At 37.0% G+C, this 25,115-nt stretch overlaps 1 protein-coding gene across 1 annotated transcript in view; it reads right to left on the reverse strand.

Annotated features, from left to right (window-relative positions):
- TAFA5 (TAFA chemokine like family member 5) overlaps nucleotides 1–25,115 on the reverse strand; it is a gene marked incomplete at both ends in the record, with an annotated part of 426,162 nt that overhangs the window by 77,119 nt on the left and 323,928 nt on the right. The window contains one exon of the mRNA XM_082280365.1: nucleotides 14,833–14,960. Coding sequence (XP_082136491.1) covers nucleotides 14,833–14,960 — 128 coding nt within the window. The remainder of the gene's footprint in view (nucleotides 1–14,832; nucleotides 14,961–25,115) is intronic.

The raw sequence follows: 25,115 nt of genomic DNA on the forward strand, positions 1-25,115 counted from the left end.
TGATATGTACAAAATCAATCAATAAGACTGTCTGGAAACATCAACAATAACATGCTAACTTTATTACTTAGCACTCCTAACTTGGTTTGTGTACACTATGGTCACAGGTTTTTGATCATGAGGTTTACTAGTCCCTCCTCAAACTATTAGCTTTTCAGTCTGTGGGCCATAGAATTACAGAATGTCAAAGGGTTGAAATGGACTTTAAAGATCATCTAATCCAAATCACCCCTGCCATGTGGAGGGACCCCTCCCACTAGACCACATTGATCAAGGTCTTATCCAATCTGGCCTTGAGCACGGTCAGGGTTGGGACATCCACAACTTCCTTGGGCAACCTGTTCCAGTGTCTAACAACCCTCACAGTAAAAAATTTCTTCCTAATATCTAACCTAAATCTCCCCTCTTTCAATTTGTACCCATTATTCCTTGTCCTGTCACTAAAGTTCCTGATGAAGAGTCCCGTTCTGGCTTCCTGGTAGGCCCCTTTCCTGATACTGGACAGATCCTATGAGGTCTCCATACAACCTTCTCCAACCTGAACAGCCCCAGCTTTCTCAGCCTGTCTTTGTAAGGGAGGTGCTCCAGTCCTCTTATCAGGTTTTGTGCCTCTCCTCCGGACTTGCTCCAACAGTCCTTATGTTGGGAACACCAAAACTGCATGCAGTATTCCAGGTGGGGTCTCACAAGAGCAGAGCAGAGGGGGAGAATCACCTCCTTTGACCTGCTGGCCATGCAGCTTCTGATGCAGAACAGGTTGGCTTTCCAGGCTGCGAGCACACATTGCTGGCTCACGTTGAATTTTTCATCAACCAACACCCCCAAATCTTTCTTCTGCAGGGCTGCTCCCAATCACTCATTCACCCAGCCTGTATTTTTGTCTGGGATTGCCACGACCCATGTGTAGGACCTTGCACTTTGATTTATTGACCTTCAGGACCTTTACACAGGCTCACTTCTCAAGCCTGTCCAGATCCCTCTGGATGGCATTATCCCTTCCCTCCAGGGTGTTGACTGCCCCACCTAGTTAGGTGTCATCAGCAAATTTGCTGAGGGTGCCCTTGATCCCACCATCCATGTTGCCAACAAAGATGTTGAACAGTATCAGCTGCAGTAGTGACCTCTGAGGGACACCACTCAATACGTGGACAATGACCCCTTGACCATAACTCTCTGTGTGCAGCCCTCCAGCCAGTTCTTTATTCACTAACTGGTCCATCCATCAAATCCATGTCTCTCCAGTTTGGAGACAAGGATGTCACATGAGACAGTGTCAAATGCTTTGCATTTAAGTCCAGGTAGACAATGTCAGTTGTTCTGTCCCTATCTCCCAGTGCTGTAGGCCCTGTCCTAGAAGGTCACCAGGTTAGGCAGGCATGATTTTGTAAAGCCATGTTGGCTCTTACCAATCACCCCTTTATTTTCCATGTGCTTTGGCACAGTTTCCAGGAGAATCTGCTCCATGATCTTCCCTGGAACAGAGGTGAGACTGGCTAGTCTGTAGTTCCCCAGGTCTTTTGCTTTTCCCATTTTAAAAATGGGGGTTATATTTCCCTTTTTCAGTCATCATGGACTTCACCTGACTGCCATGATTTTTTCAACAGTGATGGATAATGACTTAACAGCTTCATCTGCCAGCTCCCTCAGGAGCCACAGATATATCTCATCAGGTCCCACGGACTTGGGCACATTCAGGTTCCTTAGAAGATATTGAACCTGGCCCTCTCCTACAGTGGGCTGCAGGTCTTCATTCTGCCAGTCCCTGCATTTGCATTTCTCAACTAGGGTGGCATGGCTGGAGCACTTGCTGTTGAAGACTGAGGTATAGAAATCACTGAGAAACTCAGCACTCTTTTCCCATGGTAGTAATGTCTCTCTTTTCCTTCTGGAGAGAGCCCACATTTATCCCTAGTCTTTCTCTTGCTTGCAACATATCTATAAAGCCTTTCTGTTATCCTTAATATCCCTGGCCTGCAAATAAGTATGGCTCTGCTTTTTGAGGGTTTTTTTTTTCTGTTTTGTTCAGATTTTGGTTAAGCTGCATAATACTGTAATGAAGGTTTCCTTAAAAAGCCATCTAAACCCTGCTGTGCAGATATTTCACTCTTTACAACCTAGCTACAATACTCTTCTAAGCTATGCTGCCAAATTTTTATGCATTGCTCAGTTCTATGGCAGAAGTCTTTGCATGCATACAGACATTTATATGGCAGATGTTTTGTGCATGATATTTTTTGTTTTCCTTTCAAAAAATTGTATTATGTCTATGCAAATTCTCTGTACTTCAATAATTTTGTTAAGAGCTGACAAATACGATCAGTACTTTATCTTCCAATGGGAATAATACTCAAATACAGACTGCTTTGTCAGCAACATCTACAACACTTTGGGAGGTGCTTCACAATTTGTTTCATTTTAAAGTTCATTAATTTGAGGCATATAAAACAAAAATGTATTATAAAATGATGAATTTCTGGCTTTCATTAAAATGTGTATATTGCAGAGAATGTGATTTTGTCAGTACCCTTTATTTCCTTCAAGTTCACCATTAAAAATACAACTATACTTGTATTAGTGTTAGAGTTTTATTTCATATGTTGAATCAAAAACAAATAAAACGTGGCACAAAACACACTGTAAGAGGATGTTTTGACCCAGTTCAATTTTGATGTCCCTAAATGAAAAATAAAATATTACTTCTAGGGGATATAACGGAAGTGGATTTCTACATTACTAAGTTGCTACATTGCTCTCATAAGAGCCAGATGACAACCCATCAGAACAGTGTGACTATTTCAGAATGCAGGTAGAGACATTTTCACACTTACTTGAGCAGAACTGCATAATATGCTACCAAAGAACCCTTTGTTTGATTTTAAACATCTGCCAGTGGTCTTATATTCTTTATCATTTATTAAGAAGGACAAAGAGATTACTGGTGAAATACAGACATTTGAGAAAGCATTCGTATTGCAATTAGAGGACCTTCTATCCAGCATTATTATATAAACACACATTTATTCATCATGTTGTACCATTGATTTCAGTAGAGTTAGTTACATCAAGAATGAGAAGAAAGAGAAAACAGCAGTTCACAAAGGAAGAACAAAGATGAAAGGTATGATATTTAACATAACAAAGCCTACTGAAAATCAGATGATTAAGTGCAAGTACGAACTCAATGAAATGGAGGTGAAAGCAATGCTGCTCTCCACGTCAAATTGTCTTCTGGAATGAGAGCAACAGGGGATGATTTGATTTAAAAATAAAGACATAAAATGTGACTATAAAAATAAAGCTAAGCATGAAAATTAAATGTTTGGAAGCATTCTCCCTCAAATGCATTTAGCACTGCTCCCCCAGCCTCCACTGAACCTGTTTACTGCAGTATTATATGGGTAAATCTGATCCTCTGGATTGCCTGCAGTAGCCAAGATATCCACAGCCTCTGTTCAGATTCCCTAATGGCTCCAAGTTCTTCTTTTTCCACCAATAGCAAGTTACTATGAAAAAATTTCAGAAGTCAGTAAAAAATTCTGCGATAATCACCCTGATTGCTTAGCAAGTAACATGAAGGAAAAGGCAAGCCATCTAAAATCTTAGGTTAGGTGATAAACATCTAAGGCAAGCCATCTAAAATCTTAAGTTAGGTGATAAACATCTAAACCTTCCAAATCCAATCTTTTAATTTGCATGTCTTTAGAGTTTATATTTATTAGATCTCTCTGAAGTTAGTATTAAATAAAAAATGTTCATTCACATTCTAAATGGAGGCCCCTCTACTATTTTCCAGATTTAGGCAGACAAGAATATGAAGTCAGGCTGAACCACCAGGATGAATCAGGAAAAACATGGCAAGTATGATGACAACAGGGCAATCCATCATTTGCATATCAGTCTAGCAGGTAAACCACTTTTCTGGGATGCATCTAGACCTATTTATCACAAGGGTGATTGAATCTCCCTGTCCTGCATCCCAGGAAAATGCCATGACCACCAGGCAAATATGTCAAATCAGAATATTTTCTCACTCCTTTTTCAAGAACTAAAGCACTGTGCAGCAAATCTGAAGTTGCATGGAGAACTGACAGGATAGTTTGTCTAAGCTCAGTAGTAGACACCAATCAGGGAAGAGAACAGAGGATATAGACCTCTCTCCATGAAACATAGATTTTTATATTGGCATTGGATAAGTAACAGTCTGAAGAGATTTAATTGTCTTCTGGAGATACCTAATCTGACTGCAAAGCCACTGCAGACAGAAATTTCATTGTCCTGGTTGAGGTCTGGATAGGTACCCACTCTTCTGGCTGGATAGTAAAGCTGGGCACCTTTGCTCATGTCCTTGGCTTAGACATTTAAGATATGCCCAGATATGAATTCAATTCAAAATTTGCAATGCCTAGAAAGAAATTTCATCATGTAATTTGTGTCCTGTTCAAGCCCAGGTGTTTCAAATCTCAGAGACTACTGAAAAATACAGTAGTTGGCTTGTATCGGATCTTTCCCATGCTACCTCTACTATTATAAGAACTAAGTATCAGTCTTCCCATAACCCTGACAACTTTCTTTTACTGTTTACACATTTGACATTCCCGCACTACAAAATATGTCATTCTTTTGTGGCTAGAACAAGAATTGTTGTGTGAGGGAAAATTCTCAGGACTTCATGGAGAGAAAAGAAAGAGGCAGGAACAAAAAGGAGAAGAATAAAAGAGAATTTTTTTTTAAAAAAGTAAATTTATTAGAGAGTAGAGATGCTACCTTTAAAAGCCCTGGTCCAGAAAAGTACAACATCCTCCGGAGTTTAGGACATGGACTTTCAACATCTTATCCTGTTCATGTAGGGGTACACTGGTGTATTTCACATGAGGGATGTATTTAATGCACTTTGTCTTTACTTCAGAGTCAACTTTCAGAATTCTTTGGTAAGTGCAAAGTGGGGAAGAATAGCAGTGTTGGCTGAAAAAAGCTAACTAGATATCCATCAGCAATTGTTGATGGCCCAAAGGCAGTGGAACTATGTAATAAAGGCAGACAGACCTCATAGGTTTTGGCCTAGAATAATTTAATCTGCAATCAGAAGCTGATCTGGCTGAAAACTAACCTGGCAAAAAGTGATGCCTATTTTGCATCCAGACATTTCCACAAGCACTTAGTGCCTGACCAAAACAGAAGTCAGGCATATACAGACAGAGTGAGGTGGGAGAGTAGGAATGGGGCACTCTGGATTTAGATTGGTTTAAGCTACCATGAAGCTGCACTACAAGTTGAAAGAAAAGCTCTTAGTCTATATTTTGCTGATTGATTTTGCTGTTCCACTCTTGCCTGGCTTTATTTGGATCAAGGATCAGCCAGTTTTGTTCACTTCCAACCTCTTTTCTCATTCATGTATAATGAGATTACTAAGATCTAATGAAAAACAGGAATAACCTGAGTTTTGGGCTATCACTTTTGCACGACACTGTAAACTGAATTGTCTTTCTGCATACCCCTGCATGCTCATATGCAAGTGATCAGGAAGTAGCTGAAGTAGCTGAAAACAAAACCTCACAGGCAGGAGTTAGCTAGATCAAAAAAACTGGCAACTTTATCCTTAAGGTCTGCCCCCAAGGTAACGAAACTTACATGCAGACATAATGCTATTGAGTATTTCTATTCCAAATGGTTAATACAAATATAGCAGTGGAATACTGGAAAACAGAAATGTCTGTTATGTGTCTACCTTTCACAGATTTTCAATAACTCTTAAGAGCTTAATATCTTTTATGCTTTTGAAACCATTCTTAATAAAATAACATTAGACTTTTCACAAGTCTGTCACTTCCTGGGCCACCTCGACCTAGATCAATACACTCCTGTTAAGTGTTATTATGCACTGTTTGCAGGTCCTCCATCAGTATCTTGTTGAAATGACAGTTTTCAATATGACAGGCCTTTCAGAATTAATTTTCAAGTATGGTTTTAAGAAATAATGTGTCAAATGTTATTATAAAAATCCATAAACTAAAACACCTTTTTCATTTTCTATATTCACTGCTTGTTTTTTTCAGTCCAAGTATTCTAGCTTGCTTTGCATGATTTAACAGAAATCTTCGGGAGTGTTCTTAAAAATGGAAATGTTCCAAAATGGATATACATGTGCAATAACTTCATCTTCTAACACTTATGTCATGAACATTTTCTTTGGGCAAAATGGGAGTGTAATAATTCTAGCATTTTAAATTCTTGGGGTTGATGTGACATACCAGTTTCCAGCCTTCGTAAGTTTACATTACATGCCCACCAAAAACATGTTTTAAACTATATACCAAGTTCTGTGTTAGTCTTTCCAGGCTTTTTCCTCGTTTGCATTATCAAATCTATTTTTCTTCCACACATAAAATGTATCCTGCAGTCCCCTTCAGTTCAACTATATGGCATTCAGCATCTATTGAATCCCTTCTTTAAAACAGTGTGTTGTGCTACTTACAGCAAAAAATTGTGCAAGTAATCTCCAGGTTTGTTTCTTCAGATAGTCTCTCCTTGCAGTCACTTATTAAATGAAAATTGATTTTCTCATATTCATGCAAGAAATCAGAACCTTCAGACAGTATCAATCTATCATGAAGCATATATGGTAGGAGTGGGCAGCGCTGTATCAAATTGTCTGATTTAGCAGATGAGAAATGAAGTTTAGTTGCTTACCACAGACAACCAGTGAACCAGCACATTCTCCTGACTTCCAGCTGTCACCCCACAAGGGCACTGGTCTATAGGTTTTATGTCATGTGTGCTCACCCCGTGAAAGATGCCGTCCATACCCTTAGAATGTCTATCTGTTATGCTAAGAATTGTCAAAACACAAAAAGACCCAATATTACCATTACTGATATGAATTTGGTTTGTCTGTTGCTTTTAGTCCATCTCAATACTAATTCTTAACATGCTTTTTTCTTAGACCAGTTACCATGCTATTTCAGTATTTGGAAAGGCCTATCTAAATGCAAGTGGTGACCAAGGTGTTAAGCAATAATTTAAAAATCTAGTATCAGGCTCTTCACAGACTCTCTTTGATGGGCCTGCAAATTTTCCAGGTAGATACCTGAACCATCTATTAGAGGTGTGAATTTTCTATGCCCTGAGCCTTCCATTTTTAAATTTAGGCTCTTTTCTTGTTTTGGGGGAGATGAAAGATAATCCTAACCCCCTACAAGAACATAATTTTTACTGGTGTCCTGGAAAAGTATGCTATTTAGAAAGAATTTCAAATGAAAGTATTTTGTGTTTATCAGGACCAACTTAACAATTTAGGCATTCCTTAAATGCACCTTTTAAAGACTGAACACTTTAACTTTTTCAAATATCCACAATTCATTGTGTGGGTTCATACTATGACAGAATACTGAACTCGCCAAGTTACAGATGTGGTTTTATTTCCATTTCAGAATTCTGTTTTCAAAGTACAGAAAAAAACCCCAACCCAACAAAGGGTTTGCTTGGTGTTTTTACTGAAAACATAATTTATTCCACAAACCCATGAAACAGACTATCAGAAATTATTATTATTGCCTTGGGTAGAATCAGCTTTCGTTTACTTACTGAAAGGGACAGTTCAGACCTCAAACAGATCAAAATGTAGCTCATTTTACCGTGCAATAACTGCTTTTATAAATAGATTAATCTATATAACCATGAAAAGCCATAGTTCGTAAGCATTAATCAGAAATCATTTTTACCTCACTGAATCTAAAACTGGCCTGTCCCTAAGTTAGCATAGTAAGATTGAACTGAATGCTAGAATTCTGAATATGACTGTGAGTTAAGTAATGGGAATCCTGAAAGAAAATATATCTCTAGAAGTCTTATCTATCTAAAATTCTGTTTATTTATTTGCACAGGATATGCAACATCTTTGAAATAGCCCATGCAGAAGTGGGCACTCATATTTTCTGTAACTTTATAAAGACAAAAAATTAGTATAATTCTTCATTACTGAAATCTGAAAATACATGCTCTAAAAGTGAAGAACAAAACTTAAATTTCCCTAATTTCTTCCAAGGATTTATTTGAGATGTTAACAAATTATGATTTCACTTAGTTTGCCATTTCACTACAAGTTATTTTTGGTGTAAATTTTGGTCTCTTTTCAGGCAGTGTGAATCACCGAACATCAGTATTCAGCATTCAGGACAGAGGAAGGCATCTAATCTCTTTAAGTTGGTTCTTTAAATATCTGACAGCTCCTTTCAACCTACAAAAATCACAAAATCTTTGCTACCATTTTGGCTTAGGACTTGAAGATCAGTTATTTGACATGAAGAAGTGTATTTTCATAAGGATAATGGAAAATATAATGTGCAGGTTTCGATACACTGGTATGACAAAGAAGGGCACAGCTTTGAAAAGACTGTAATAGTTGAAGCATTACTAATATGCAAGAGAACCCGTGTATTTAGAAGGAATAGCACGGCCCCTTCTGAGACGCTTCAGCTTCATGAGAATTTTATTTCTATTAGGTTTCTCTGTGATGTAGTCCTTAAGACATGGGGCCATGAAGACCATCCTACCATTCTGCTTGTAAATTGTCTACTATTCTTCTGTAACACAAGAAGTAAAAACATGATATTTAGCCTTTCTGAGAATTAAGACAACCAACTCCCATACCCCATATTTGCTTGGAAATTAACAGAACAGGATCTAGTTGCAATCCTGTGAATGATGACCCATTTGTAGATCAGGAAAACAATGAGAGGAATAGTGCTCAAAGCATTAAAGCCTCTTGTAATCCATGGAAATAAACAGGTTGAATCTAGGCCTTGAAGTACACATCTATAGAGTGGACACTGAAGCACATAGCTATAACATGTAAAGAATTGGTATTTTCTCTCATAATTTATATTAGTACTACTGAGAAGAACATCAAATTAATACAAAACTATTAAAAGGCTCAGTTAAAGCACTGTACAATGACTAGGACTTATTCTATAGATAGACTGGTACATTAGAATGAGATGTTAATTAAAAGTAACCTAGTTCTGGTAGTTCATATGTACAGTCAAAGATGCAGATATCATGACTTTTTGATCTCAACAATATCTGCCAAAGGTATTCTTCAGAAAGTGTTCATGTTCTACCCTTCCTCAATTTGGTGTGTATATATAAAAGGTAGAGCACATCAATGTTTTAACATATGAAAGCTATTTAAGGCTAACTTCCAGTTATGTGGTGGGGTCTTGGAAAACCTTAATCAAATATCAATTTCAGAAGCACACTACTGAAACCTGAGTTAGTTTTAAAGGACTTTGTGATGCATAATGCTTGGTGAAGCAATGGTCTCAGAGCTCACAAAACTGGCTGGCAGCAGGACTTAAGAATGCAAATTATTCTTAGTGGCTTAATGGATAGGGGTTTTTTAAATCAGATTTCTAGACAACCAACTAGAAATTAAGAGTGATCATGTCTGAGGATGGGCCAAAAGGGTTAATTATCTATTTCACCACAAAAGTGTATTTGTGAGAGCCCTTTCTGCTGCTGTTAAGGTCTCTCACAAGGCAGTGTCAGGCATGCCATTATGAACATAGAAAAAGAGAAGAAAGAGAAGACATAGGGACTCACAATTGTGCAAGCTCATGGACTTTGAAGAAAAGATAGTCCCATAGGTTAAATATAGCCAAAGATTCTGATTCCCCAACAGCTGGCTATGAACAATGAAAATTCAGGATCCTAATTTCCTTCTTGTTTCTAAAAGCTAATACTTGGACTAGATTGAGGGGATACACCAGCCTGATGAAAAGCGTCCTCTGTAATCTTGGTCCATACACAGTGTTTCTCCTACAATTAGGACAGTGAAGGAACTTAGTAGATGAACTGCTGACAGATCTGTAGAATGGACACTGAAGCACACAGCTATGACATGTAAAGAATTGGTATTATTGTATCTGTTTCATAAGTTGACCACTTCTGACAAAGGGGAAGGGTGAAACTTAATTTGGCATGGCATGCATGCAACATTCCACTGCTCTAATCTGGTATTGCCTGAAAGCTTGTGTTGGTAGGTATTCTATCCTGGAATGACACGGAACTAGAACTGGCAGGATGTCAAAAAACTTCCAAAACCAGCTTAACCAAATAAAATCAGCTGAGCTGTGGAGATGTGAAACACACATTTAGAAACACTCAGAGCTGGAATGCAGGTGAGGCTAAATACATAATACCAGTTTTATGTCAATACCTAACAACAACAGGAATATTACCAATGAGGACATTTATAAATAACATTAGTTTTATTTCTAAGTTACAGTGACTTTCTGAATCCCTTAAAATGTTAAGTCAGGGACTCCCAAATTCATTGATGTATGGAGCTAAGAATTGTTAATCTTACTGCTGGGGAAACTGAGGCAGAGAGGTTCAGTGACTTACCCAAGGCCACAGAGGGAGTCACTGTTAGAGCCGGGATTAGAGCTCAGAAGTTTCTGGCTCCCAGTTCCCAAGCTCAGACCACTAGACCATGGCCTCAGGGTATTTCCAGCTGATCTTCAGTCTAAAAAATAGTAAATTCTCAAGTACGTTACAGATATGTAACATATATAGATATATATATATATATGTATATTTCTTTTTTCCTGAATGTAATTGTATGAGTGAGAACACATTGCTCATACATATGTCAGTGATGAAAATCAAACCAGTGTATTTTATCTGAGTTACTTTTATCATACATATATGTATGATAAAGCTTTGCTGAAAAAAATATCTTGATTTAAATTACAGCCAATACAAATACATATTGTATTTTTCAGGGTAAGGAACAAATTGCCTTTCCAACCCAGCCAGCATGTCATTTATATTAATGGTGAGGAATGATAAGTTGCTCTGTGTGTAAGTAAACTCTATTAAGAAAGTCAGGTCCCTTGGTGAAGCCAGATCCTTAGTAAATTTTACTAGCTAAGCACTGAGCTCCATGTCAGAGTAATTACCCCTTTTATCCACTGTGAGCTCTCTCTTAGCTTCTCCATATTCCTTAATTTCCCACTTCAGCTAATTTAGCAGTAAAACAGCAAAGGTTTAAAAGGTTAGCTACCGAGGAATTGGTGCATGAATGTTCTGTTAAGCTCCATGCATTGAAATCACATTATGTAGAAGAAGGAATTAATTAAGTAACAATTAGGTAGTGATGGATCATTGACAACATATATACACTTGGGTGATAAAAATTAATCTCCCCAGTAAAAACAATACATTGTGTATCTTCTCATCTATACACTAGCAAGGTTTGCACTTGAAATATAAAATGGAAAGGCCCTTCAACAATTTATTTAAAAAAAAAAAAGGTGTATCTTCTGGCAGTATTAAAACTACAAAATATTTTAAAAAATCATATAACTTAATTTTTAATAAATAATTGAAAAAATAATGAGAATAAAAAAAAAAGAATTTTTAAGGCAGGAGATTTTAAAGTGACTGTAAGGACATTTGTTATATGAAAGTACTTCGTATGTTGAAATTGCTAACAATTGTGTAGTATTCTCTTGCTATCTTCTTTTACAACTTGCCATACTGTTTCCTTGTATTGACAGTCAGCATCTTAATACATAGATTGGCAGTTAGCCCAGTCAGTCCTCAAGTCTAAAAGCCTCTTAGAAGATGAAAAATCTTTGGTTCATTCACACCTTGTAGAGAGAACAACAGGGCAGAAGTGACATCCAGATCCATTTAGAGTGTACTTTGAGTCTGATTTTCCTTTGCCTTGCACCTTGTGTAGTCATTTATAGCTGTGCAAAGTGAGCACAAAATGGATATAAAACACTTTTTGTGAGGAGAGAATTCTGATTTGGTTGCATTATTTCCAGAGGTCAACACAAAAAGTGCCAGCCAGTTGAAAAATCTGGCTCTGCATAGAATGTGTAAACAACTTTGACACAAAATATAAAGCAAAAAGCAGCAGCCCTTTCCAAACATTTTACAGAAATGGCACTTCTGTTTTGCAGCAATGGGTATTTTCACTTGCTGTTTGCTTGGAATTTTCATAGAAAAAATACTAAATGTTAAACTCATCTACAGGGAACAAATGCTAATTTTTTCCTTTCTTTGTAAGAATCGTATTTAACTATGAGTCCTAAAGTATATTCTCACTTAAACGGGAACTCATGTCATCTATAAGATCTCCGGAAGTGCTAACTTTCCACATGCTGCTTTTGAACCCAGTACTTAAAAAGCTGCACTTCTAAAAACCCTATGGAATGAATGTGAAAAGCTGGTATTACCACAACAGTCGGTCTCAGTCCATCAGAGTTCAACGCTGTTCTGACTTTAGTACGGGTGACAAATTATAGTCAGCATTTACCAAACAGTGATATCTCTGCTATACAATCTACTATCAGTATAACTCAAGACCTACTGCCAAAAATATCTTTAAGATGCAAGCTATATCAGCAGGAAAGGGCTGATTAGATTAACAAATGTGTTTTAACAAAACTGATAGTTAAAAAATGAAGGACCTAATCTGACTGTTGCTGGAGATGTTGTCAAGAATTATTCCTACTTAAGAACCATGTACAGTAACTAATTCAATATGTCTGGACATTTTTTCCGCCTACTACCTGGTGGTCATTTTTATGCCCCTGCCCAGCCAGAAATCCTTACTAGTACACTTAAATACCATGATGGGCATGATAGTGCCTGGCAACTCATGTATGTCGATTGGGAGCAGAAATAGAAATTACTGCATTAGCGCTGTTGATCTGGAGTATTGCTAGAGTAAATAGTGTCTCTTAGTGTTTCTGCTGGAATTTTGTTTTCTTTTAATCACTGTCATGCATTTCATGAAGTCATCCTAAGACACAGTTTCCAAATCTACTACTATGGTCCAAAGCTCACCCTTCAACCAATATGCTATTGATACTGTATTATAGATGGGAGTTTATCGTAGGGTTTTGTATTTGTTTTTCTTCTTGTCTTTCTTCCCTCTCCCCGCTCTGCATTCAGTGCTTCCGTAAGCATTCTGAGTTGCTAGTCTGGCTTGACTGGAAAGTACTGCGTGTTTGTTGTGTGCCTGCATGTGTGATACCAACTGTTGAAGACTGCTTGATGCTAGATGAGGGCTTATGCTCAGAACTGTTCTACAGTTGTCTCTCTGGCAAAATCTTTCCTTACCAATGACGATGATGTATCTGTGTGGGGAGAGTCTGTTTTACAATATTATACTTGCTGTGGTCTTAATTTTACTGATGGGGCATGATTATGATTTCATTTACATTAATCAAATTCATGAGTCATTCCATTCATGTCAATAGCATTAAAGAGCTATACAGACAAGTAAGAGTTCAGAATCAGGCTTCTGGTGTTTAATCTGAAAGCATATCTGAATCACTTCATTAAAGACAGAAACCGAAGGACAGATCCTCTGCTTACTTTGCATTACTCAGTCATGCCATTAGCATAAAACATCAAACAAAGAACTAAAATGACAGCTGGCAATGTGTCGCAGTACATGGGTTTTCTGTTTTCCTCAGATACAGAAAACACTCCTGAATTAATAAGATTTAAGACTATATTTCAATTATGAGAAAGTTATGGTATTAGATCTCCTTGCCTTTGAAAGTTGGCAATGTTTAAAAAACTTTTCTCCTTCCCTTTTTTTTTTTATGTCACTCTTACATAACTTGAATGCAAAAGATTTACATAACTTGAATGCAAAAAGATCTAAAGGCAAACTATATTTAAGTAAGACCTCAGAGATGAGTTAAGTTTTATAGCCCTGTCCATAATGAATATCATATCTGGAAAATACAGAAGCATGAAAACAGTGGTCACAATTCATAAAATTTGTTTTGTAGGTATCTCATACAGAATTATCAAATCTCCCTTCTTTTTAAAAAGTGAAAATCATGTTAATTTTCTAGATACAGGTGTTCTAAAACAGTAAAAGGGTTTGTACTGCCTTCTGTCTCCTGCTCAGACAGAGAAATTGTGCAGGCAATGATGGGCATTAATTTAGTCCTCACTGATAAGTACATCTAAGACTAAATATTCTTGAAATTGCACTTATTTAAATTACTCTCAAACTCCCTGTAAATCTAAAAAAAGATTATGAGGGGAAATAATTTCAAGAGGCCTAGCAAGCTCTCAAAAAATTGCTCTATTATATCTCTTCTGATTTTTTCAATTTTTTAAGTCAAAGAATTGCTGGAATTTGAGAACATTTTCTAGAAATCTGTTTGATTCATTATAGATCCTGGAAACTATTAGTGTCGTATATACTTTCAGCTTCACTACAAGCACATGCCACAAGGCACCTAATCTGAGAACTGAGGGATTTATCAACAAACCAGGGCCAAAAGGAAGTTGGAAGATGGGATCTTTTGCTATGTTTTCTGTAGGTCTCACTGAAAATTAAAGATCTACCTGTGCAACTTGTTTTTCTAGTATAGTTGGAATAGAAAAAATATTTTCTTCAGAACTCCCAGTGAAAGCTTTCTTTTCACCCTGATAGACCACACATTGAGTTTTATATCCTGCACTACCACAGCATAAGAAAATATGTGTATGTTGAAAGAATAAGATTCTTCAGGCTGAATGCAAATGTTAGTTAAGCTACTGGTGTCTTTTAAGAAAACCTTGACATAATATCTACTCTTAATAACCATGAGAATGACTTGTTATCTTTTCCAATGTTGTACTTTGTGATAACATTGCTGTGTATTTCAGCATGCACACTTGGGCACACATTAATTATGAGGAACTCAACTTTACATAAAAGTGCTGAAAATGATTAAAAATCTCACTTTTTGTTTTTCAACAAATTAAAGTGAATGAGAAATTGAAGAAATATAGAACAGAGAAGTGACCTACCGTGGTTGTCTTTATCCGTCCTCCTGGTTGTGTACAGGTCCAGCCTGATTTATTGATTAGCAAATCACAGCCTTCTCCTTCTAAACATGGAAGCATTTCACACCACTGTTTTGTTTTGATAATTCGTGCTATGGAACAGAAAAAGAAGAAGAAAAACAAAACCAAAAACAATTGGCAGGAGAATTCACATTTCATTTATCTCTAAACACTTTCTCATTTGAGTTGTCTATTTTCATTATCTGATAATTCAGCAATAGTTTATGATGTAGACAGCCCTAGGCAATTTACAAAATTATTTACAACACATGTTGTGCCAACAAATTTAATTTCAAACTTAAAACCCAGCAATAAAACAAAAGACAGCTTTATTATAAATCAAAAGAACATAGAAACTAGCTATTTTTCTAATTTCATGCTCCTCCTAATCAAGGAAACACTGTTGGAGGGGCTAACAATTAAGACTTCCTATCCTAACTAATCGTTATGGTAGCCCACAACTGGGATCCATTGTGTTAGACTCTCCATAAACCTGAGCAGACAGTCCTTATCCTGAAGTGCTGACAGTGTAAACAGACATGAGCCATGCAGTGGAAAGAGAAAAGCTATAATAAACAGTTAGAGGGGTCAGCATAATGACAGCTATTGTGAAACTGTGATACTTGCTATGGTAGGGGTATAGTCAAGGGCAGAAACTAGGAGCATAAGAAGGACAGGTGTTGAATGAAGCAAAGGTTGAGAAATCATGGAGAAGGAGACAATAAGCTGAGGGAAAAGACAGGAACAAACAGCCTATTACTACAAGGGAAAAGAAGTCTAGTTAGGAAGGGCCCTAACAGAAAGATGGTGTGATATGTATTTTGTGTCTCCTCTTAATGCTTGTGTCTCTGGCAAGCCAGTTCTGCAAAACTTCCTCAAGGTCATACACAGCATGTAGTCTTGGAAGAACACAGCCCTGGCTGCAATGAAGTAAAAGCAGAGCAGCTGTAAGGAGAAACTTTTCTTCAAGATAGGGAGACAAGGGGCTTTAATACCTGTAGACTTCTTTCTGGACTATAATACTACTTCTTTTGAGTTCACCTTTGTAGTATCTGGGTTCCTTCTCCTAGAATAGTAAATAATATTACTAATATCTAGCATTCTATTATTCTTTCACTCTCCCCTGAAGACAGTATTGTAGAGCAGAGTGTTTAGGATACTTTTCATAAAATACATATACAGAGAGACACTTTCATGATGCCATATACTCATGCTAAACAAGGTAAGGTCCCCCAAACTAACTTTTTCTCAGACTGTAAGGCTTGCAGTCTGCAGAAAATGGTCCTCAGTTCCTTCAGGGATCATCTCACCAATTCTTGCCTGGACTATAAGAAAGCTTTCCCACTTCAATTCATACATAAGTGTCCTAGGATTCAAGGCCAGAACTTGTTCCACATACAGGGACACAGATCATGCCTTCCTCTATGTTATGTGACACCAATACACATAACACACCTTCAATAGTTGTAAGCCCAGCAAAAAGAGAACTACAGGAGAAATAATTAGTAAAATAAGAGTACAAGAAGCTTATGCTGTATCAAATTAATTTGGGGTCCAAGGAGGCTAAAAGCAGGCATTTATTCCAGCAGCAGTTGCAGCTTTATGCTCACCTGAATGTGTGATTCAGCCTGACTTCTTCTGTCTGGAACTACTTAAGAATACAATTCCCAATGCCACTGAATCATGGCAAGAAATAGAAGTGCAATTTAAAGTCTTTTAATAAAATCCTTTCCAATATTTTGACACAAAAAAACTTGTGTCCTCAGCTCTGGTATAATTGTTGGTAAGCTCTAGCAATATAACAAAACCTGATTTCTTTCAGTGGAAGTTCAATTTGAAATTCATATTAATATTTTAAATAAAAAAAACTCTTTAGCACCTAAATGTCTACATAGGAATTTTCACTGTTCATTAGGCAATATAGAAATCAATGGTGAAATGATTCATAACTACAATTTTTTGAAGCAACTCTGCTAAGTTTTTATAGCACATAATACACAGAAATGTGGATTGTACTTGGGCACCAGAGATACAGCTCTACTGATAACTGCATCATATCAGTTTTTGAGACTAACTCCTCCTCTGTAACAGATAATAGCCTCATCCTTTCTTAGTGAAGACATGCATCCAGTTACAAGTTTAACAGAAAAAGCTCAGTAAAATGTTAACACCAAATCTGACTTACTTGCATGCACAACTTTCATAATTCACGTATAAAAATGGCTATCTCTATCAATGTTTCAACAATATGAAGTATCTTTGAGAGACTGAATAGTCAGCTAAACTCAGAAACGTGGACTAGATTGCCTTTACTATCTCAGCTAGGAGGTTTTCCTGTAAACTTAACTTGAAGTAATCTTATTTTAAAAAAAAGTATCTCTGAATTATTCAGTGTTTGCTTGGTCGCTATCAGTATTATCACAAATCCATGGGGTCCTTGCTCTGGGTATTAGCCATAATAACACACACAATATGTCCAATACCATAAATTTAAGACACACTAAAAATATTTTACGAAACATGAAGTCTAAAACATTTCTGTGCTGGGTATAGACCAGTTCATGCATTTAGGCCTTGAGAATCAGAACTTCTTTTGCAGGGAAGAGTTACTCAGCTCAAATGGTTTACAGCCAACTGGTAGCAAAATGGTGCCTCCTCAGCCCCCACACCCTCTCCCCACTCTGCTTCCCACCGGGATCTCTTCCCCATTACTGGCTTTTACATCCTTTTAGTTCTGCTTCTCCACCCACCCCTTGCTTTGCTTCAGGAGCTTCACCAACACACAGGCCCTCACACACAGTGCCACAAGGGAGGCCCTGTTCCCGTCTGCAGGACTACATCTACTTTTGCATTTTCACTTTTCGGTTTGCACATTATACCAGAGTATGAGTGAAGTGCAATGTGTAATATAGGAAGGGAGCAAAATGTACAATGATTTTTATCAGCATAATTTCAAAGAATTTTCATCGGTAATTGAAACTGAGTTACACTAGTCAAAGCAAAGGAATATAGTGTATTTCCTGAGGCAGTGCAGTTGCCTTTTCACTGCGTATATTCACCAGGGGTGTAATTCAGCCCTCTGCAGACAAGAGAGCAAAAAGACTATCAGCTTCTTCAAATCCACTCCGAGCTCCATTATAAAGAATTAAGTGGCACTTAAATGATACACAGGCTTTGTGCAGAGCTTCTACAGAGAACTGAATTTCAGCTTAAGAATCTGTGCTGACACTACCTTGCATCTCCTAAGAAGGAAGCTGTGCCCCTTCACTTAAGCTGAAGTTGATAGGAACTGACATTGCTCAGCACATGGTAGAATTGCTTTCCTGGGTAGTGCCATTTGAACTGGAGAACAAATAGACTCTATCCAAGGGTTTTTCATGCAAACAGTTTTGAGGCATTGGATGCAAGTAGAGGATGTATCAACATAACGACAAACTATCCACCAATGTGATCTTAACTGTTTTGTAAGACAGAGAAACTTGCAATCTATTTCCAGTTATTAGTAGAAAAAGTCTCCATTCATGATGTCTCCATTCACGATCAGTATAGCCTAATTTAAGAGTGTTTAACTGAGTAGCGTTTCAGAACACCACAGATTGTTTTCTGCTAAATACTGCAGCTAGATAAGCTTTGTCACTAAGCCTCTCACCTGTTTTAACATTATATATATATTTCCTATGGAAAATCATTTTTATTTTCTGTATTTTCTTTTCCCAAATTCACCCTACATGCAATGCATTTTAATCACTGCATCTCTAGTCAATCTTTTAACTGAAAATCATCAGCTGTTTGTGATAGCAAAAAACAGAGATAAGTCTTGTTCAGCAGCAGTAAATGGAAAAACTTACAGCTATCTAAAATATGATAGATTAAAACACTCAGATTGTTACAGTTTGTTGTCTTTTTTTTTTTTAACATTGGAGAATGAATCAGGAAATAAAAGTAAAAATGTACTTTATTTTCACTGAATAAGAATATTGATTGAAAGAGCACTTGGATACTGAGACTTATGATTTCAGAATACATTATGCTTCTATGCATAAAAGGTGGTGTGCAAAGTGAATACTTATAATGTATAATCAAAACCATGGTGCGTGAGCCTAAATAAAGTAAAAAAAACCACCAAAACCAACAACAAAAAAAGCCCCAAAAGACAGCTTAGTTGATGTTTATCAGTCAATTCCAGATGCCTGAAGTAGCAGAAAGAAGACTCATTGGAGTAGGGAGTAAGGAAAATTTCTCCCAAGCAGAACACAACGTTTTGAAACATATTTCTTCAATGAGAACTTAGCTCACCTATACTTCTTACAGAATGATGTTCTTCTTCACATTACTTTTTTTCAATGATAATTTGTTGTATTTAATGCAAGCTGTAACATATGAATTGGAGAAAATATTTCCTCTTTGACTTTCACATATTATTTCACTATTGTTTTCCTTGAACTCTGAAGAAAGCTGATCAGCATAGTGGATTCCCAAGGTTCAGAAATGCCTTTGGCTTCACCACTTTAGAAGTACATAGACAAACACATTGATCGTGGTGTACTTCTCTTGCCCTATTAACACTGAATAGGATCACATCTTTTATAATTATTCACCTGCAAATGATCCCAACTGGTTCCATCACCCCACTCATATTTTTTCTTTTTATCTGATATTTTTCCTTTTTCCTTCTCCTATTTTTTTCAACTCTAGCATTTTGCTTTGGCCATTTCCGTCCTCTTCCTGATTCAGTACAGACACACTATCTACCAATCAAAAATCCCCACACACCTTGCAGAACTTCCTATATTTAACTAGTTTTACCTATGACTGGTAAATACTGATCATTGTCCCTATTTTGCACAGAGGTTAACCACCTTGACCAAGGTCACACAAGAATTTGTTGCAGAGCTGGAAACAAAACCTCTGAATTCTTAGTGGTCACAAGACTAGAGACCATTCTGTGTCCCTTCTTCCTTCAGAGAGAGAGAGTGTACTTAAATATAAAAAAAATTAAACAACAATAAACTATGCAAAGTAATACACTTTTAAAAACATATACCAGTTAAATTGCAGCAGCAGGAAAGAGGCCGTCAGAAAGACAAACTGAATCACAGTACTCTAAGACACTGCAATCATGAACTGTCTTTAGAGCAGCAATTTGACTGTAATAGTGTAAAAGCCCCACATGTCAATCTATTTTACAACAAGGAAACATCACAAAGCTTGGAAACACTTTACAGCAGTCATTCTGCTTCCCTTAAAATAATTGAAGCACTGCTAATTCACAAAGAGTTAGACTGTCTCAATTATTTACAGGGCATCTAGACTGAAGACTATTTAGTTCTAAGAACAGCAATATAGCAATGTCTAGACACCCATTTTATCATTTAGCTCTTGCTGTCAAGATTGGGAGGGATGCTTGAGCTGAGGTTGAGAAAAATATGGGAAAAAGTGGTCTCCTGTGGGCTACAGAGAAGCTACAAATTGAGACCAGGTAACTAGATCATGAGTAAAAGACTGAATGACAGGGCAGAGGCTTTTTCCTGCAGCTCATCCAATCATAGCTCCACTGAGGGATAAATCTTGTTGCAAACCCTGGGTTGAGAAATACCTTCACTACTCACCTGTACCCTGAAAAAGAATGAAAATCTGGCTTTATAAGAAATTATGCAGATTGCACCTTGTATAACATGTATTTAGGAGGAGCAGGATAATACCTAGGAAACAATCTCCAAATTATGCAGTCATCTGTATTATCCCAAACAAAGACTTCCTAAGGGACACTATTGCCAGTTACATGAATGGTCCCTAGGAATTTAGCTGAATTAGCTGGCATAAGAAATTGTTGAATTAAACTGACTGAATGCAGGAAGCTACTTAGTAAACCACTGAGGCAAAAACTACTTTAAAAAACCTTTAAAAAAGTAAAACCAAGTTTAAACTACTCCATTTAGTGAGGCATCCAGGTATTTGTTCAATTTTATAACATATTTAATGTTTTGCTGTATCTTCATAAGACCCCGTGAAATAAATATATACTGACAGTTTAAAAATAATTACACTAACAAAAGTTGAAGTATAATCCAGATTCTAGGAGCACTCTCATGAAATTCAACAGGTCTTATCTTTTTTCCTGTTTGTGTCTCCAAATAGAAGAATTTCCTCATTATGATACCCCAAAAATAAATAAATAAACAATGAAAAGCATATGAGACTAAATACACAGGAACATGATAACTGATTTTCTGTAGCGTAGAAAACAGAATATATTTTTGTGGCCTCTCTCTTTTCACTTCTTTGAAAACCTTAATACTATATGACTCACTGACATAGTGATAGGTACCTTAGATTAGACTACACCCAGATGTTCAAATATTTGTATGACAGAAGCATTATGCTGAGATGGAAAGTGTCCTACAAATCAGCTTCACAGTCAGCTCACGTCAGTTGCCATTTTACTTTTCAAGGGCCAGTATTCTCTTTCTAATTGCTCTCATTTGAGATTGCAGTATATCTCTGCATTTGTTCTTAACTCCTCAGCCTCTCACTGGCAATTACTACAATTGCTTACATGGAAAAGTAATGCAGCAAATATAACACATATTTTTTCAACTTCTTACAAAGCAGTCAAACAGAAACAGAAAAAAAATAATTTATTATCATTTACTAAATTGCACAGGTCCCAACAAGCATCCTGACAATTATAATAAATGATGAATACATATAAAATTTACATGTTGAATTTTATTTAGGGACAATACATGTGCTACCAGTCTCTTCAAAACTACTGTTTGTTAACTAAATACTAAAATGTCAGTGCTTTGAATAGGCAACCTGGCCTACAACTTCACCCAGGATTTCAGCATTTGTCTGAATATCCATAGATGTACATATTCAGTGGTTTTCAATCTATGAATGATCTAATGCTTAATTGTCTGTGGGTAGCTACCATTTGCTGTCTAATAAGAGATGCTAATGGAACACCCCTAGAGAAAGCCTTCGTCAGGACTCAGTGTCGTCTGTTTCTGTCCCCTGCTGTTCTGCTCTGCTGTATTCAATTAGTGTGCTGGAAGCAAAGCAAAAATTACTAAAAATCTGATCAGTGATATTCCAGCAGAGAACCCTTCAGAGATCAGGTTTTCATCACATTTCACTTTGTTGCCAGCACATTGAGAACAGCAAATTTAACTGGAAAGGGACAGCAAGTTCAGACCCAAAGAAGAGAATTTGAAGATGGCAGCAAAGGATAGAGACAAGAAGGGTTATAATGGGAAGTAGTGGGAAAACAGATACTAGGAAAAAAAAAAAATAAGGCAAGAAAGGAAGGAAAAAGAGGGCAAATCCCAGCTACATGTAGTAGCTACTGAAGCTAATGGGCAAGGTCAAAAACTTGAGCAACTTGTTCAGTGGAGTCAGTACGACAATGTAGGTAAGTGAAGGCAAAAGACCAGAACACACTAGTTTTTTTCTCTTAAGTACACCAGTTTCAGTCCTCCTGATGTTTTGAGCAGAGAACTGTAGTGGAAGACCAGATTTACTATGGTTAAAAGTAGAATGTGAAAGAACTGACCAGATATTCACTGCCATCCCTATGTTATGCAGAGAAGGCTGGGCAGCTGTGGAAGAGGGAGAAGGACCCTGAGAACTTGTAGCTATGAAACATGTGAACATAAGAAGGTAACCACTGAATACACAGCAAAGCAAGAACTTTAAGGAGGAAGCCACAGTAATTAAACCTGCTCTAGGTTACATGGTAGAGAATTTTCAGTGCCATGGAAAGAAGCTGGGAATAAAAGATTATGAGGCTGGAGTGAAGAAAGGGTGGCAGGAAGGTTATAAATGAACCTCACAAAAAGCATTTGAACACAGACTAAACCTCAGAGTATAAATACTCATGGATAGGGGTGACAGAGAATAATTGGACACTTCACCCTGTCTGCAGCTTCACATTTGACTGCACAGTATCTGATACTGCGCTGACAAAACACACACTAAAATGATAGCCAAGGATCAAGGTCCTTCTTGGGACCTTAGCTGTAGAGAGTTCTTGTACCCAGTCTTACTGGATACCTTTAACAAATTCCACACATGCTTAGTAAGGAAAATATAAAAAGAAAGAAAGAGAAAAAAAAGAAGAAGAAAACAAGAAGTACTCTCCTTTTGACAACTGTTTTTGCAAGGACAAATCAATGAGAATCAAAATGTGAGATTTCACTTGCCCAAGGACAGAAATCCATTAGTCTTTAATCTTTTGACAGCTATTTCTGGGAATTTTAGTTAATTTTCTTCATGTGCATTCAAATGACAAGCATTTAGCTGAGTGGTTCTGCTGTGGCCCTCATTGCTTTTAGTACTTTCCAAGTCTTGTGTCAGCATGTGTATTGCTGCTGTGACATGGTGGTGACATTTTATTGTGCACTGAAAGAGATAATAATTCAGCTGTTCTCAAGCACAATGGGCTTCCTTTGTCAACAACCAGAGCAATGGCAAATTCTGCCCTCCTTTTGTCATGTATGTATGAACAGAATACGGAAGCAAATTGAGGTGAAATGAGCTGATGACTAGCACAAAAACAGACTAACAAGCTGCCCTGTGTGAACAATTAAAAGTATTAGAAAAGGGAACTCAGCAAGGAAGCTGTACTTATCTCCTACCCAAAGTGTTTTCCCCTTATTCCACGTGACTAGATGCTGTGTTACAATAAACTGTGTGCTTTTTGGGGTAAGCCTGTGACTTTTTGCTTTCATCAAATATTAAAAATAAGCCACAGTTATACTGGGTATTTTGACACAAATCAATACTTAAAGAATGAAGATTAAGAAAAAAATAACAAAATGACTGAAACAGATGAAAACAAAGAAAAAGGCAGCCAAAGTATCAGTTTTCATAGTGAGAATACAATTAATTATAATCACTTGTGATTCTTTTGAAACTTGTGCCAGTGCCCCAGGACACTTGCCATAGGGAACTGTGATGTTGACCTTTAGATAGATTGGAAACTGGCCTTTCCTTATGACTTTTGATTTCATTAGCCAGTGTTTGACCAACAGAGAAACAAAAGTGTTAAAATACAGCAAAGATGTTAATTTATATAACATGCATTGTATTGGTACACTGTCCACAGGGAAATCCTGTTACAGGTGGATGTGTTATATCTCAATTGCAGTCAATCACACGTCTTGTCACACACGGCAGTTTGACATTATGGCTGTGCAGAATATGATTTCTGACTGACAGACTAGGTCATGTGAATTTTTTTAAGGTAGCTTTTCATCTATACATAAATATTACTGGTCCTTTACCCCAAAATTTTATGATCTGACAAAATTTTCCTAATTTTGTACTTAATTTGGGCAATTGTTAGTCTCATTACTTAGTAAAGCTTTCTATGTAAATACACCAGTATTTTGTAAAAAAAAAAAAAAAATTAGAAATGAGTGCCTTAATTGACATTAGGTTCCTATTTTTAGTTTATTTTTACAATGCTCATAAAATTGGGAGACAGATACCTTAAAAAGACAATGTATCTCCAAAACTCAGCTAATGCATGGACATTTTTACCTTGTGTACCTAATGCAGCAGGAAATTGACTTTCAAAGATCCACTAGATTCTACTTCATAAAAATTCTTAAGATATTTTATGCATTAAAAACACTACAGTTCAGAAGGAGCTCTATAACTGAGGTAGTCACTGATTAGAAGGAATAGTCTTTCTTAACCTAACAGGCAATATTTGATATATTGGAACACATCCAGCAAATCTATGAATAACCACATATCTTCTTGATATCACTATCTTTTTCATCATCAGAGCACCTAACTTGAAATTTTCAAAATTGTTTCTGTGAAATCAGACTAGAAGGACTGGCCACAGGCTGAGAAAAGGGGAAATGCTGCCTCTCTACCAGGGCAGGCAATGCATGTTCTGCCATGCTACAGCCACTGTATTTGCAAGCATGAATCCTGTCCCCTGTCAAAAGCTGCACAATGAAGGTTGGTTGGGCCAAAGGACACAGAAATAGCACAGACAATATACTCTGACTTCCTTTTCTAAACCAGAAATTCTTAAAATTAGGTGCTGTAAGCATTTGTGGTTCTGCAACAACTGTTCCAATGGCCAAAAATCAGACCATCAGGCACAAAGCAGTTGATCAGTTCAGGACACTGAGAGTTAAAACTACTTTTTTGCATTGTACTCCTTTAGAGGAAACATGACAGAGTCATATATTTTAGGGACAGAAACGAAAAGTTTTTTGAAGGCC

Source organism: Coloeus monedula (assembly GCF_965178545.1).
Source record: "Coloeus monedula genome assembly, chromosome: 4".
NCBI lineage: Eukaryota > Metazoa > Chordata > Aves > Passeriformes > Corvidae > Coloeus > Coloeus monedula.